This window comes from Eulemur rufifrons, chromosome 8, assembly GCF_041146395.1.
Source record: "Eulemur rufifrons isolate Redbay chromosome 8, OSU_ERuf_1, whole genome shotgun sequence".
NCBI classification, from domain to species: domain Eukaryota; kingdom Metazoa; phylum Chordata; class Mammalia; order Primates; family Lemuridae; genus Eulemur; species Eulemur rufifrons.
Window position 1 is genome coordinate 99,896,951 of NC_090990.1, and position 16,399 is coordinate 99,913,349.

Below are 16,399 nucleotides of genomic sequence, written 5' to 3' on the forward strand. Positions count from 1 at the left end.
AAAATCCGAGCTCCAAGTCGGGAGAGGCCCCAGGCCTGGAAGGGACTTGGGCCTCCTAAGAAAGACCAAGTTATCACAGGGAACGGAGATAAAGCAGCGACACAGAAAGTCCTTTGTCCCAAAGCGGGAGTTACCCGCGGAGGGGGCGGGGAGGCTTTGGGATGGAGGGGACAGCGGCGCGGCTTGGGCGGGTTAGGATGGGCCGGGGTCTGTCTCTGGGAGCTCGCCCCCCGACCTTGTCGTGAAGGACACGCCCCTCCCCTGCCCAGAGCCCCTCCGGAGGCCGTCGTCTGGCGAGGCCGGGTCCAGACTCCCAACCCTGGGCTCAGCCCTGGGCGGACCCCGCTGCAGTGGCCCCCCCAGTCCGCCCGGGGCGCTGTGGCTGCGGCTGGTCCGGAGGGGGCGGCGAAGCCTTGGGGAGGGGAGAAGGGAGGAGAGAGGGGAGTGTTGGAGGCGCCGGAGCCGAGCTGGGCCGGCCGAGCGGGCGGGGAGGAGGAGGAGCCGGGCGGGCTGGCGGGCGGCCGGGTGGCGGCGGCGGCATGGCGGAGCCGAGCGGGGCCGAAACGAGGCCCCCTATTCGGGTCACCGTCAAGACCCCCAAGGACAAGGAAGAAATTGTGATCTGCGACCGAGCCTCGGTCAAAGAGGTAGTACTGCTGGCTGGGGACACGGGGGAGCGCGGGGGAGGGGTCTGTGAAGAGATGGGGGGGCCTCAGTGACGGTCTGGCGTCCCGGAGGGCCCCGAGGGGAGGACGCGGGCCAGCTGGGACTCCGAGGAGCTGTAGGGAAGGAGAGGAGGGTAGGGGGCGCCCTTCAAGGGTAGATCTTGGGGAGCATGGCGCGTGTTGGGGGGGCGGGTTTTGCCTTGTGGCCAGGGCTGGGGGCGTGGTGGAGTTTGGGGAGGGAACACCTTGCACAGGGGAGGGGGAAAGACCGTAGGATTGAGGGGAGTATGCCAAAGTCGGGGACCCGGGCAAGGTGCTGAACCAGGAACATGGGCTGGGGGCAGGCGGAGAACGCCGGGGCAGTGGGGGAGGTTTCCCCTCTACCCAGATCCTTCCCACTCTTTAAATGGAAGTGGTTACATTTGCGTCTCAGCTTTTCTGAGATTTACACAGTGTGCAGTAGGTGCTCAATAAAATTTTGTTGAATGAGTGAATGAGGGACTGTTACCTGAGTTCGTCACCCCCCTGTGCTGCTCCAGAATTTCACAGAGGCGGGGCTTAAGATAGGCAATCTGGTTGGAAGAGAGGGATCTGGATCTGTCTTTGCTTAACAAGCGCACTGTTTTTACTTAGAACATGCGTTTTGTTTTGTTTTGGAAGGGCTGATAGAATTTGAGCAGTCTAACTCTCCCCAGGCCAGCCCTTGGTGCTGTCACTGCTCCCTCCCCAACCATGTAAAATGACTAAATTTCAAAATTTAAATACTGTACTGTTCCCTGCAAAACTGAATTTGAAAACAGCTCTCACTGACAGGCAGTATGTCTGGTTAAGAACCTGGACTTTGGTGTCAAGACCTGAGTTCCAGTCTTCCCAGGACAAGTTACTTAACTTCTCTGATCCTCAGTTTTCTCATCTTTAAAATGGAGATAATATGCTGGACCATTAACTAGTGAATAGTTAGTGCCCAATAACTGGGATCTTATTTGTGGTGGTGGTTGTTATGAGAACACTGGAAATAGAGAGGAGAGAGACTTGAATCTGAGAAGAGAAAGCTAAAGGGAGAGAGGACCTGGGTCCAAGGCTGTTGAAGGAGTTGGGATGGGGAGGGCTGCTCAGGCAGTTCCCTTACAGGGAACTAGGTGGAGGGACTGAAGCTGGTGGCAGATAGCAGCAAGGGCTTTCGAGGGTGGGAGACTCTGGGATGGAGTCTGAAGCTGAGTCTGGAGATGAAAGAAGAGCCTCTTTTACTGGTCCATCCTCTTGGCTAAGAAAGGAGATACTTATTGCAGCCAGAGGGATAGAGTTGAGACTATGGAAAGGACTTCCCATGACCAGAGATGGGAGCAAGAGAATGCAGAGACTTGGAAGAAGAGGCAGGGTCCCTAGTGGATGGATACCAGGCAGCCTCCACAGTGACCTCTTCCTCTTTATCACAGTTCAAAGAGGAAATCTCCCGGAAGTTTAAGGCTCAGCAGGATCAGCTGGTCCTGATCTTCGCAGGCAAGATCCTCAAGGATGGGGACACACTGAACCAGCATGGAATCAAGGATGGGCTCACTGTCCATCTGGTTATCAAGACCCCTCAGAAGTAAGTTCAGGAGAGAAGACCCTGCTTCTGATTGGGCCTCTCCATCTGATACTTTCTCACTCATTGCTCCACTGTACCTAGAAGGCCTATGCCCAGGCCCAGGGAGGTGGCTTCTGGGTAGATATGATCATCTCCAGGGGAAGGGAACCTGACTTGCCAGTCCCAGAATGCCCTGAAGACAGATGATACTAGCTCCTCTCTTGTGCTCCCTGGTTTACTGATTGCCCTCCAGCATCACCACACCCCAGCCTCAAGGTTGCTCAGGAGTGGCTTGGGTTAGGGCAGTAGCTGCATAGCAAACACAGAGATCATTGTGGTACCTTCCCTCTTCTTGTGCTCACTCCAACTAGGATTCTCCTCTCTCTGTCCTCAGGGCTCAAGATCCAGCTGTTGCCACTGCTTCTTCCCCCTCCACTCCTGACCCTGCCTCAGCACCCTCCACCACGCCTGCTTCACCCGCCACCCCTGCCCAGCCCTCCACCTCTGGCAGTGCCATTTCGGATGCCGGCAGTGGAAGCCGGAGGAGCAGTGGGGGGGGTCCCTCCCCAGGGGCTGGGGAGGGACCCCCCAGTGCTACTGCATCCATACTCTGTAAGCCTTCAGGGAGGAGAGCACAATCTTGCTTGGGGCTGGGGAGTGGGGGAGACCCAAGAGGAGGGAGAAACATGGCCCTGCTCCTGATCTGATGGGGATGGGGACCCCTTGACATAGGGATCCAGACATTGGTACTTGAGCAGAGCTGGGGAAGAAACCAGTCTGTGAGGACTTCACAGAGGAGGGAAGCATAGCTAAGTGTTAGGAGTGAGGGGAGAAATGGGGCTAGAGATGTGAGGAACCCTGAGTGAGGAGATTGGAAGACCCTGTGAGTCTAAGGAAAAGGTGGATCCAACAGTAGCCAGATGAGGAGTATTTACTCATTTAACAGGGCATCGTGGCCGGGCGCGGTGGCTCACGCCTGTAATCCTAGCACTCTGGGAGGCCGAGGCGGGTGGATCGCTCGAGGTCAGGAGTTCGAGACCAGCCTGAGCAAGAGCGAGACCCCGTCTCTACTAAAAATAGAAAGAAATCATATGGACAACTAAAATATGTATATACAAAAAATTAGCCGGGCATGGTGGCGCATGCCTGTAGTCCCAGCTACTCGGGAGGCTGAGGCAGTAGGATCGCTTAAGTCCAGGAGTTTGAGGTTGCTGTGAGCTAGGCTGACGCCATGGCACTCTAGCCCGGGCAACAGAGTGAGACTCTGTCTCAAAAAAAAAAAAGAAAAAAGAACAGGGCATCGCTGGTTGCCTTTTCTCTGCTCAGTTCTGTGCCTGGGTCAGCCTCTGCCAGCAAAGAAGTCTCAGTCTAGTAGGCTCACATCTCTTTGCCAGTGGTGGATTAGGGCTGGGGCTGTGGGAGTGTTTGGAAGAGGGAGAAGCAGTTGGGGCCCATTCTGGATTCAGTGGCTCTGGCTAGGTGAGGGAAAGGCTCTTGTGGCAGACTGTGACCCTGCCCCCCTCCCCACAGCTGGCTTTGGGGGCATCCTGGGGCTGGGCAGCCTGGGCCTGGGCTCTGCAAACTTCATGGAGCTGCAGCAGCAGATGCAGAGGCAGCTGATGTCCAATCCTGAGATGCTGTCACAGATCATGGAGAACCCCCTGGTCCAGGATATGATGTCTAACCCTGACCTGATGCGCCACATGATCATGGCCAACCCCCAGATGCAGCAGCTGATGGAGCGGAACCCTGAGATCAGCCACATGCTCAACAACCCTGAGCTCATGAGGCAGGTGGGTCTGAGAGAAGGCTAGAGGGATGGAGGATACCCAGCCATGCCCTGCCCAACCTTTCCTACCTTATCTCACGTTGATTTGTTCATTCATTCATTCAGTAGCTGTGGTTTGAACACTGGACATACAGTAATGAAAAGACTAGCTTTTCAGGAATTCCTGGTCTCAAAGGGAAGAGGGACAAGTAAACAGGCAATTAATTATAATACTGTATGGTCAGTGCTATCATAAGGGTAATCACAGGATCTAGGAGCATAGAGAAGAGCTCTTGACCCCACCCTGGGGCTTAGGGGAGGCCTTCTAGAGGAAATGTCACCAAACTGAGACCTAAAGGAGGAAGATGAATGAACCAGGGGAAGAAAACAAGAAGAGTGTTCAGGGCCAAGGGACAGCAAGTGCAAAGGTGTGAAAGTAAAAATGAGATGTCTGGGGAGCGTTGTGGCTGAGCGGGGCCCAGTGGGGGAGGGAGACCCAGGGGAGGCCGTTTTGGTGTTGGTCTTTGGGAGCTCCATCTCTTGGTCCACTCCACCGGGGGACAGAGATAGATGATCTTCTCAGCAGAGTTGTGAACACCAGTGCTGGACTCACTGGAAGATAACTTCTATAAGGGCAAAGACTTTCGGGTTTTTTGGTCACTGTCTAGAACAGTGCCTGGTACATAGTTGTCACTCAATAAATATTTATTGAATGAAAGATTATGAGAAAAGAGATCAGAGTCTTGTGAAGTTGGGCATATCTGTCTATAAAGGTGTCCTAAAAGGCAAGTGTGGAGCAGATTTGAGAAGAAGAAGGAAGGTAATCCGATTTGGATGGGAACAAGAAGTAGATATACTCATTTTTTCCTATCATGAACTCCCCTGGGGTTGATACAGGTCACCCGTTATTGAGAATGAGTCATTGGCTCCAAAGAAGAAAGTGCCTATCCTCAGTGTTTCTCAAGGTTCAGTCAGCCCAAAGACCCGGAGGTGGGGATTAGGTTGTGTTGGTAGCATTGTTCCAGCTTGAATCCTTTCCCTTGTCAACTTGTGGTCATTTAGTAGAAATCACAGTATGGTCTTGGTCAGACAGACCAACCTGGCTTTGAAAGCTGTCCCCACCTCTAATTGATTGTGTGTCCTGGGACAGCAGGTCAACTAACATCTCTGAGCCTATTTGATCATCTACAAAGTAGGGACAGAAATACCTACTTGGGATGGTTATGGTGGGGATTATATGACTTGAATTCTATAATTACTTAGCTCCATGCCCATATGCAGTAGGTGCTCAATAGTTGTTAATTTTCCCTTCTGCCTCTTCCTCTTTCTCATGTCTCTTCATACTCAATTTCCTTGTGCTCCCTGATAGTTCTTTGGACCCCCTGAGCCTAAGGGAGGGAAGCTGCTACCCTCCCCCCAGTGGGGATCATTGTCCTCCACTAGGAGAAGCCAACCAAAATACCCACAGGGAGGCAGGGTTGGAGCCAAGATTGTAATAGAGCTAGGAAGTCCAGTTTACTCCTTGCCACTGACTCAGACCCCCTCCCCAGGACCCACCCTTTACCTAGCTTGGTACTCCTCTGGTTCCAGGGCTCATCCTGTCTCTCTCCCTTCATCAGACAATGGAGCTTGCTCGGAATCCAGCCATGATGCAAGAGATGATGCGGAACCAGGACCGAGCCCTGAGCAACCTTGAGAGTATCCCTGGAGGGTATAACGCCCTCCGCCGAATGTACACAGACATCCAGGAGCCCATGTTCAGTGCTGCCCGGGAACAGGTGGGGCCAGGGGCTGGAGCAGTGAGCAGGGCTGTCTGGGCTCAAGATTCCCTGCCCCAAACCCAGGCAAGCCCAGGTCTGCTCCTCTTTCCTTCCCCAGCTCCCTAAGGGGTGGGCCTTGGCTTGAAGGTGGTTATCAACAATATATATCCAGGGACGATCCAACTTGGAAAGATAGCAGAGGTCCCTCAGGAAGTGGGTGAGATGTAGTATCCAAGGGATTTTACGTTGTTCTGACAAACTTCTTGCACCAGGGACTTAAAGGTCCTGTAGCAGGCCTGGAGTCAAATGCCAACCCTAGTACAGCGTGTCTCAAATGTGGTCCATGGATCACCTGCATCAGGGTCACTTGGGGAGCTTGCTAATAATGACAATCCTGGTCCCCACCTTTGAGTTACTTATTGATTCAATCTCAGGTTGGGCTGTAGGATTATGTACTTTTAAAAATGCTTTATGAAGTCTAAGTATACAAAAAATATAGATTAAAAAAATATAGCATTCTCTTGCATCCAAGTGGCCATGTATAATTTCAGTGACTTTTTTGGTTCTTTTTTTAAAATTTAATTTTACATTAAACACATTATACATCTATATGTTTCAAAATTCAAAAGTTACACAAAGTGGCCAGACACGGTGGCTCACACCTAAAATCTTAGCACTCTGGGAGGCTGAGGCAGGAGGGATGCTTGAGGTCAGGAGTTTGAGACCAGCCTGAGCAAGAGCAAGACCCCATCTCTACAAAAAAATAGAAAAATTAGCTGGGCATGATGGCACGCACCTGTAGTCCCAGCTACTCAGGAGGCTGAGGCAGGAGGATCACTTGAGCCCAGGAGTTTGAGGCTGCAGTGAGCTATGATGATCCCACTGTGCTCTAGCCTGGGAGACAGAGCAAGACTCTGTCTCAAAAAAAAAAAAAAAAGTTACACAAAGTAAACAGAAAGGTGTCCAGAAAGTATGGAAAATAAGGTATACAAGCCAAAAAAAGGTATACAAAAAGGATCCTTCTATTTCTATCTCCCAGCCACCTCTTTGCTTCCCCAGTGATTACTGGTATTGCTAGTATTTTGTATGTTTTTCTGGACATATTTAATATTTGCAAATAAGACATTATGGAAGAGTTGTACCCTTCACATACCCCTCTTAAATCCCATTGTCTTCCTCTCTCCAGAGGCCTGAAGTTGACGTTTATTCTGATTCACTCATTCATTCATTTATTTGTTTATTTATTAGAGATGAGGTCTTTAGTGGCATTGTCATAGCTCACTGCAGCCTCTAACTCCTGGGCTCAAACTATCCTCCCACCTTGGCCGGGTGCGTTGGCTCACACCTGTAGTCCTAGCTTCCAGGGAGGCCCAGGCGGGAGGATAGCTGTAGCTCAGGGGTTCGACACCAGCCTGAGCACAGTGAGACCCCATCTCTATTTAAAAAATAAAAAACTGGCCGGGCGCGGTGGCTCACGCCTGTAATCCTAGCACTCTGGGAGGCCGAGGCGGGTGGATCGCTCAAGGTCAGGAGTTCAAGACCAGCCTGAGCAATGAGCGAGACCTCGTCTCTACTAAAAATAGAAAGAAATTATCTGGCCAACTAAAATAAATATAGAAAAAAAAATTAGCCGGGCATGGTGGCGCATGCCTGTAGTCCCAGCTACTCGGGAGGCTGAGGCAGTAGGATTGCTTAAGCCCAGGCGTTTGAGGTTGCTGTGAGCTAGGCTGACGCCATGGCACTCACTCTAGCCTGAGCAACAAAGCGACACTCTGTCTCAAAAAAAAATAAATAAATAAATAAATAAATAAATAAATAAAAAACTATCCTCCCACATAAACCTTCTAAGTAGCTGGGACTATAGCTGCATGCCACCATACCTGGCTAATTTTTTTGTTTTTTGTAGAGACAAGGTCTCATTGTGTTGCCCACGTTAGTCTAAACTCCTGGCCTCAAGCAGTCCTTCTGCCTCAGCCTCCCACAGTGCTAGAATTATAGGCACTGGCCACTGCACTCAGCTCCAATTCTTTTATTACCTATATATATGCCTATAAACATCTGTAGTCTTGTTTTGTATATTTTTAAACCTTATAGAAATGGTATCATGCTGTTCATACCATTTTAACCTGCATTTTTTTAAAACAACTTTTTAAAAATGTTTTATTGAAGAATAATATAACTATAGAAAAGTGCCCATATCATTTTTTTTTTTTTTTTTTGAGACAGAGTCTCGCTCTGTCGTCCAGGCTAGAGTGCAGTGCCATCCTCAATCTCCTGGGCTCAAATGATCCTCCTGCCTCAGCCTCCCAAGTAGCTGGGACTACAGGCACATGCCATCACACCTAGCTAATTTTTTCTATTTTTAGTAGAGATGGGGTCTTGTTCTTGCTCAGGCTGGTCTCAAACTCCTGACCTCAGCCTCCCAGAGTGCTAGGACTTCAGGCATGAGCTACCACGCCCAGCCGAAAAGTGCCTTGAGCAACCTGGAAAGCATAAAGTATTTAATTGAAAAAAATTTTATTTTTTTTATTTTTTTTGTTGAGACAGAGTCTCACTCTGTTGCCCAGGCTAGAGTGCCGTGACATCAACCTAGCTCACAGCAACCTCAAACTCTTGGGCTCAAGCAATCCTCCTGCCTCAGCCTCTCGAGTAGCTGGGACTACAGGCATGCGCCATCATGCCTGGCTTATTTTTTCTATATATATTTTTAGTTGGCCAGATAATTTCTTTCTATTTTTAGTAGAGGTGGGGTCTCGCTCTTGCTCAGGCTGGTCTCGAAGTCCTGAGCTCAAACAATCCGCCCGCCTCGGCCTCCCAGAATGCTAGGACTACAGGCGTGAGCCATGGCGCCCGGCCTTAAAAATTTTTTTTATCTAAGTACTACATGCACCTTGTTAAAAAAATTAAATATGAGCCAGGTATGGTGGCTCATGCCTGTAATCTCAGCACTATGGGAGGCTGAGGTGGGAGGATCGATTGAGACCAGGAGTTCGAGACCAGCCTGGGCAACATAGTGAGACCCAGTCTCCACAAAAAAAATTTTTAAAAAGTTAGCCAGGCATGGTGGCATGTGCCTGTAGTCTCAGCTACTTGGGAAGCTGAGGTGGGAGGATCACTTCAGCCTAGGAATTAGTGAGCTATAATCGCACCACTGCATTTCAGCCTGGGTGACAGAGCATGACCCTGTCTCTAAAAAAAAAAAAAAAAAAAAAAAACAGTTGAGGAAGGCTTATATGAAACAAAATACTCCAGCTAATTCTGATATATACTAAGGTGTGAGAACCACTGGTTTAGCTTAAAAGAACATAGCACTTGGTGTCGACAAACTGGGGTTCAAATACCTGGCCTACCATTTTTTTAGTGGTGTGATTTTAAGGGAATTGCTTAACCTCTCTGAGTGTTAGCTTCCTTATTTTTAAAATGGAGATGATATAGTAGTTGTTCTCAATCATTTTGGTCAAGGACCCTTTTATACTCTTAAAATTTAGGGAGGTCCCTAAGCAGTTTTGTTTGTATGGGTTATATCTATCGATATTCACTATATCAGAAATTAAAATAAGTTTTAAAAATATTTAATTCATTTAGAAATAACAGTCCATTGCAAGTTAACATAAATAACATTCTTTTGAAAAATAACTTCATTTTCCAAAACAAACAAACCTTTAGAGGAAAGTGTGGCCTTGTTTTACATTTTTGCAGATCTCTTTAATGTCTGGCTTACTACAAGAAGGCTGGCTTCTCGGATCTGCATTCAGTTCATTACTATGTCACATGTCATGTAGCCTTTGGAAATTTCCACTGTATCCTCATGAGAGAATAAGAGTGAAAAGGGTAAATTAACATCTTAGAATTATGAAAACAGTTTTAAATTGTGCATGGGTCCTAGAACCACACTTTGAGAACTGGTGTATTAGAGGGCTATTAAAAGTATTAGAATAAATATGTCAGGTACCTAGTAGGTGCTCAATAAATGGTGGCTGTTAGTACTGTAGGTAGTTTAGGAAAAGAGATTCAGTCCTTAGGGTGTACCAGGAAGAACAAAGCAGGGCCCAGAACTAGGTGGGTTAAAGTGCTAGGCAAGTTACCAGAGCAGGAAATCGGAAACAGGGACAAAGACTGAAACCATGGGGCATGGAACTGTGAGCCCTGTTATCTGAACGCGTATCTGGTAAGGTGAAGAAATCACAGCTCAGAATAGGAGAGACCTTGATCATTCCCAATCCCCACGACCTACTTTGGATAAACAGGAAACATGACTGGATATGAAACCTTATGGTAAGGAGGAGCTGAGGCTGCTCAGATACCTCCTGCTGAGGTTAGGACCCCCTGGAAACTCAGAAGAGGGAGCTGCTGAGCTCTGTGGCCCTGAGGAAGGCTGAGCCAGAGAATAAGGTCTGGGACTCCTTCAGCAAGCATGCGCCTTAAAATAGAGCTCTGTCCCAGGTGCTGGAGGGTCCAGAGGAAGGAGGTTCAGGAGGTTCAGGCTGTTAGTACTGTAGCACACCATCTTGTGGGGTGCAGCCTTGAGATGTTCCTGGTCCTGGTGGGGTGAGGGGGATGGCAGGGAACCAAGGCCTGTTCAGCTAAAGCAGCCAGTGTGTGGAGGTAGGCTTTGGAGTGGAAGGGGAAGGAGAAGACCTAGAGAGGGCATCTTCAGCCATAGGTGTGCTCCACTAGGGGCCACCATTGTGGTGTGCCTGGTTGGACAGAGAATGCCACCTAGGAGACCTGAGGAGTGAGGAAGAGGGTTCTGGGCAGTTAGGATTGGACCAAGAAGGCTGGGAAAAGATGCTGGGGGCAGATCAGGGCTGTAGTAGAGCGCCAGGCCTGAGAGCCCAGTCCCATCCAGCCAGTAGTTATGTATTGAGCACCTACTAGTGTCAGGGCTTGGGGTGCAAAGGTAAATCTGACATTGTCTCTGCCCCTTGAGAGCTATTGGAAAACAAATATCTCTACACAATGGGAAAGATATGTGTAAAGTGCTGTGGATCAAAGAGGAGGCATTTAGAGACCAAATAATTAGAGCCACCGGGGGAGATAGGAAATTTCCAGTTATGTGAAAGGTTCGGTTATCCAGTCATTAGCATCAGCCAGCTCCCACCCTGCGGTACGAGGGTGGAACTGACAGTGTGGGGCAAAGAGTTGAGTTGGGTGCCTCTGAGGTCTTAGATCTCTCTCCCTTCCCTAGGGAAGGGGGGCTATTAAGTAAGAGGAGAGAAAGGGCCTAGCCCTTGTCCCTGATTTGTTTCAGTCCTTAACCCAAAACCTTTCCCTCCTCCCAGTTTGGCAACAATCCATTCTCTTCCCTGGCCGGGAACTCCGACAGCACGTCTTCCCAGCCTCTGCGGACTGAGAATCGAGAGCCCCTCCCTAACCCCTGGAGCCCCTCGCCCCCCACCTCCCAGGCCCCCGGGTCCGGTGGGGAGGGCACCGGAGGATCGGGGACCAGCCAGGTGCACCCGACAGTCTCGAACCCCTTTGGGATCAATGCGGCTAGCCTGGGGTCAGGTATGTCCTAGGGTGGAAGGAGCTTAGTTGGGTCACCAGGGCAGCCCCTCTGCCCCAGGACTGAATGGGGTTCATACTGCTCCAGGATATTGAAGACAAAGGTGAGACTGTTGAAGCCACAGAGGTGGCTCTGCAGCCTGGGGTAGTGGCCCGACCCGTCAGAGGGTGAGGGCTAGTTGTGGCCATGTCCTGATGTCCCTGGGAGTGACCTAAGTAATGGCACATGAATAAACCAGGCCCCACCTCTTAATCTCCATAAGCACCTCTAGTACTATCCAGTATAAATGGGTCAGACTGTGGTGGGGTGGGGGCGGGTTGGAGAGGAATAGGGCAGACACGGGCACAGGCAGGTGTGAGGCTGGGGAAAAGGGATGTGCAGGGCTGCCATGTACAGACGTACAGGTTATGTACTGCACAACCCTAGGGAATGCCCCATTTATCTGGACTATGACTGTACACATGGCCCTGGGGATGTCTTGATCGGGAAGGTCCCTTCCCCTCTGTGTACTTCAGTTTCCTTATTTATAAAATAAGGACTAGAACTTGATCCATGCTTTTAAAATTGTGCTGAGTCCTCGGTGGGGGTGGGGTGGGGGGGGAGCCTCATCTCCAGCATGAGGGAGGACCAAATGGGAGAGTCTCCTGGGCTCCTACACCAGCTCCAACCAGACCATTGACATACTCGGTTTTTGAGGGAGATTTGGCTTGAGGAAGGGGGTCTCTGCTCCTAAGACAAGTTTGAAAACCATTGATCTAGGTGATATTTAATCAATCCTTTCCAACTCAGACATATTCTGAGCTTGTGACAGGAATAGTCCAGAGGGGCATAAATCAGACCCAGTTTCTAGCTGGCTTGTCCTTAGCAGAGGAGATGGGAAAGGGGCCAGGCCAGAGCAGGGCAAGATGACCTTGGTTAGGAGAGACTTGGACCCATGCCACAATACTTGGGTGCCCATTTGACCATTGCCCGTCTGAGTTTTGTAACCACTCAGTATCTAAAGAGAGGTAGATTAAAGTGTAGCACCCAGTTTCCATCTGGACCCCTTCTCTCCTGTCTTGTTTTGTTTTTCCTCCTTGTCCTAGGGATGTTCAACAGCCCAGAAATGCAGGCCCTCCTCCAGCAGATCTCTGAGAACCCCCAGCTGATGCAGAATGTGATCTCAGCCCCCTACATGCGCAGCATGATGCAGACCCTTGCCCAGAACCCTGACTTTGCTGCTCAGGTATCAAACTGGCATAAGGGGAGTGTTGTTGGGGGCAGAGTTCCTCCTGGCTAGGGACAGTTTCTTGTTGTCAAGACACTGTGGAGCCAGACTGCTTGGGTTTGTGTCCCAAGCTCTGCCACTTCCCAGCTGTGTGAGCTAAGCAAGTTATTTAACCTCCCAGTCTCCTCATCTGTAAAATGGTAAGAACAATGGTTCCTACCTCTTAGAGTTGTGAGGATGAGGATTAAATGAGATAATACATATCAAGTGCTTAGAACGTGGCGTGGCACATACGGACTTGGAAATGTTAGCTCTCGTTATCCTCACATCAGTCCCAGGGTTGAGCAGCCTGACTCCTGATACTCTTCATTGCCTAGAACATAGTTCCATTTCCTCTCGCTGTCCTGTCCCCCTTAGGCTTCAGGATGCTTTCAGATCCTTGGAAAAGCTGGCCAGATTTCCTACAGTGGTAGAGGGTGCTGAGGGAGTCAGAAGCTGTGGGGGAATTCTTAGGGTGGGAAGGCTCAAGCCTCCCCTTCTACCTTCACCCTGGCAGATGATGGTGAACGTGCCGCTCTTCGCGGGGAACCCCCAACTGCAGGAGCAGCTCCGCCTGCAGCTGCCGGTCTTCCTACAGCAAGTGAGTGAGGAGCCTGCAAGGGGTAGACCTTGAAGCCCAGTGGGTGGAAATTAAGGTGGGGACAGAGCTCGGCTCTGGACTCTGGGTTTAGTCTGCCTCCTCTTTCCTGCCACCTCCCATTGCCTTTCTCTGCTTGTGTCCCACCAGATGCAGAACCCAGAGTCACTTTCCATCCTTACCAATCCCCGAGCCATGCAGGCGTTGCTGCAGATCCAGCAGGGACTGCAGACCTTGCAGACTGAGGCCCCTGGGCTGGTACCCAGGTGAGAGTGGGGGCAGGTGGGCAACGAGGTTCTGGCCACTCCTCCCCTTCAACTCTTCTGCCACTCTCTGAGCAACCTTTGTGTCTCTGAGGGTCTGTTTTCCTGTTTCCTCCAACGCTTTTCCTTCTGGATCTCACATTCCTGTCCCTTTCTTGGATGCCATCTCCCACTTCTTAGTCTCTCCTGCCTACAGCCTTGGCTCCTTCGGGATGTCCCGGACCCCAGCACCCTCAGCAGGCGGCAACACCGGCTCTGCACCTGAGGCCCCCACCTCCTCGCCAGCCACGCCGGCCACACCTTCTCCAATGGGGGCTTCCAACGCCCAGCAGCAGCTCATGCAGCAGATGATACAGCTTTTGGCTGGAAGCGGAAACTCCCAGGTACGTGAGGCAGTGGGGGCTGGGGCTGGAACCACCACTTGGATCCTGGGCCATGTCAAGGGTGACAACAGAGTGGAAGCAGCAGGGCAGGCTTTGAAGTCAGGTCCTGTTCTGCCACTTGCTAGCCTCGGGCAGGTTCCCAATTCTCCCTGAGTTCAGTTTCCACATATGTGAAATGTAGATAAGAACAGTAATAGCACTTACCATGTGCTGGGTATGGTTTTAAAGGCTTTATTTATAATATAAGAGCTCATTTACCTTATTTCTCACAACAGCCTTATGAGAAAGCTATTATTATTATCTCCCTGTTACAGATAGAAAATCTAAGGCGCAGAGAGGTTAGGCGGCTGACTCCCTTACATAGCTAGTGGGTGGTGGAGCTAAGATTCAAACCCGGGTGTTCTGTCTCCAGAATTTACACTTTTTAACTACCATGTTATATTACTTACTTATATCAAAGGATTCTTTTGATAATTAAAATAGCCTCCATCTCTGAGACTCTGGAGAGGGGGATTCTGGGAGGTGAGGTGACTAGAGCCCTGGGCCACAGAGGTTGGGGAGGAGCAGAGATGACCATGGGTGAGCCTCTGAATCTTTCTCTGACCGCCATGTCTCATGTGGAAAAGCCATTCAGCAAAAAGGTGCCTGTACCCAGCTCTGTGAAAGGCACCTGTAGAGCTGGACCAGTGATCTCCAGTCCAGGTTATTTCCTCCTGTCAGTGCTAGGTAGACTGTGATTGCTGGGCTTTTAGCTCTGAGTCTTTTGTTCATGATCTAGGCTCATGATAGGTGTTTCCCAAACACCCCTTCGGAAATGTTTATAGGAGTGTCAAGAATGAAAAGCCTTCTCTCTTATAAATAACTGTGGTGTGTTTTTCTTGTTTTGGTTTTTTTTTTTGAGACAGAGTCTCGCTCTGCTGCCCTGGCTAGAGTGCCGTGGCGTCAGCCTAGCTCACAGCAACCTCAAACTCCTGGGCTCAAGTGATCCTCCTGCCTCAGCCTCCCGAGTAGCTGGGACTACAGGCATGCACCACCATGCCTGGCTAATTTTTTTCTATATATATTTTTAGCTGTCCAGATAATTTCTTTCTATTTTTAGTAGAGATGGGGTCTTGCTCTTGCTCAGGCTGGTCTCAAACTCCTGACCTCAAGTGATCCTCCCACCTTGGCCTCCCAGAGTGCTAGGATTACAGGCGTGAGCCACTGCACCTGGCCAATAACTGTGTTTTTTGATCAGTTAAATGAAATTAATCTTTCTTTCCTGGGACCCTTCTCTGGCCTTTAATACAGCTGTATGTGTGATGATGGTCAGAAGGGGATGTGGAGGTAATGTTTTTAGTGTCTTATTTGACCAAAGAGCATTTGGGTTTTGGAGTGCCTGTTACCATCTCCACAGTGTTCATGGAAAGTAGTTAGTTCCAACCTCAGCTGAATGTATTAATAAAAAAAAAAAAAAATAGAAAGTAAGTAGTTAGGAATATAAGCTGACCTATGCCTATCAGTTACTTTGAAATTTTAAGAAAGAGATCCTCCTGCCCTGTCTTATTATTACATAGTTATTGAGTGACTTGGGACCTGGGTTTCATGGGCCCCTAATTGCAGCTCACTCCTCCCCACCCCTCAGATTCAGATAGGCACCCCAGGGTTGGTCCTGTGCCCACTTTACAAGACCTGTCCCCTCCAGGTGCAGACGCCAGAAGTGAGATTTCAGCAGCAACTGGAGCAGCTCAACTCCATGGGCTTCATCAATCGTGAGGCCAACCTACAGGCCCTGATTGCCACAGGAGGGGACATCAACGCAGCCATCGAGAGACTCCTGGGCTCCCAGCTCTCCTAATCCCTCGATCCACGCCTCCTGCCTCTCCCCTCCCTTACCTTCTACAGCTTGTTGTCCCTTCTGTCTTCTCCTTTGTCCTCTCCAAACAGCTGGATGACTTAAGAGGAATGGGCCCCCACCCCTAGCTCTGTTTGAGAATTATGGTTTTACTGCTACATCTCTATCAGAATCATCTCTCCTGGTCCTCCTTTAGCAGAGCTATTTAAGCAGTTTTCACAGTTTTGTTGATTGGCCCCACCTCCTTGCCCCACCCAACCTTTTGTAATCTTCAGACTTCTCAGTGGCAGTGCAGAGTTGAAGGAGGAACCAACTCTGGTTTATTGGAACAGTCTTCCATCTGTACCACTAGAGTTTTTCTTGTCTGTGTTTACTTTTGATAACTCTCCTCCTTCTTTTTCTACCCCCACCCCCAATCCCAGCCCAATCAATGCTAGAATTTCACACTCATGGAGGAGAGGCAGGCAAAAGAGGCTGTGATCTTCCTCCTTAGCTCCTATCTGGTCGCTTCATCCAGCACTTTTTCATGGGCTCTGTTGGGACTTCCAGCATGAGGAGGAAGATGCCTATTCTCCGTTTCTGAGGGGGCAGATGAAATGCAGCCCTCTAGCCAGGAATTAACAAGCCCTTGACCAGCCCAATAGAGATTGATGGAAGAAGAGGGAATGAAATTTTGCGGGGAAGGAAATGGGGGGAGATGGCATGAGTTAAAGGCTTGGAAGTTGGAATCCACAGCTGGGGAGTGGAAGCTCTGATAGCTCTTTTAGGCAGGAGAGGCCTGGCAGAACAGACTTAGAGATGCTAATAGA

At 49.9% G+C, this 16,399-nt stretch overlaps 1 protein-coding gene across 2 annotated transcripts; it reads left to right on the forward strand.

Moving 5' to 3' along the window:
• Positions 1–482: 482 nt before the first annotated feature.
• UBQLN4 (ubiquilin 4) lies at positions 483–15,897 on the forward strand. 2 transcript variants are annotated; one of them, XM_069480433.1, is made up of 11 exons: positions 483–647; positions 2,102–2,253; positions 2,627–2,844; positions 3,763–4,025; positions 5,620–5,778; positions 11,043–11,268; positions 12,352–12,491; positions 13,030–13,113; positions 13,261–13,376; positions 13,570–13,756; positions 15,441–15,897. In XM_069480433.1, exons 1-11 carry the CDS (start codon positions 540–542, stop codon positions 15,591–15,593), a joined length of 1,806 nt encoding a protein of 601 aa, XP_069336534.1. In that variant the 5' UTR covers positions 483–539; the 3' UTR covers positions 15,594–15,897. The 2 variants fall into 2 exon arrangements, with proteins under 2 accessions (XP_069336534.1, XP_069336535.1); XM_069480434.1 differs by having other exon boundaries at positions 2,627–2,790.
• Positions 15,898–16,399: the final 502 nt, after the last annotated feature.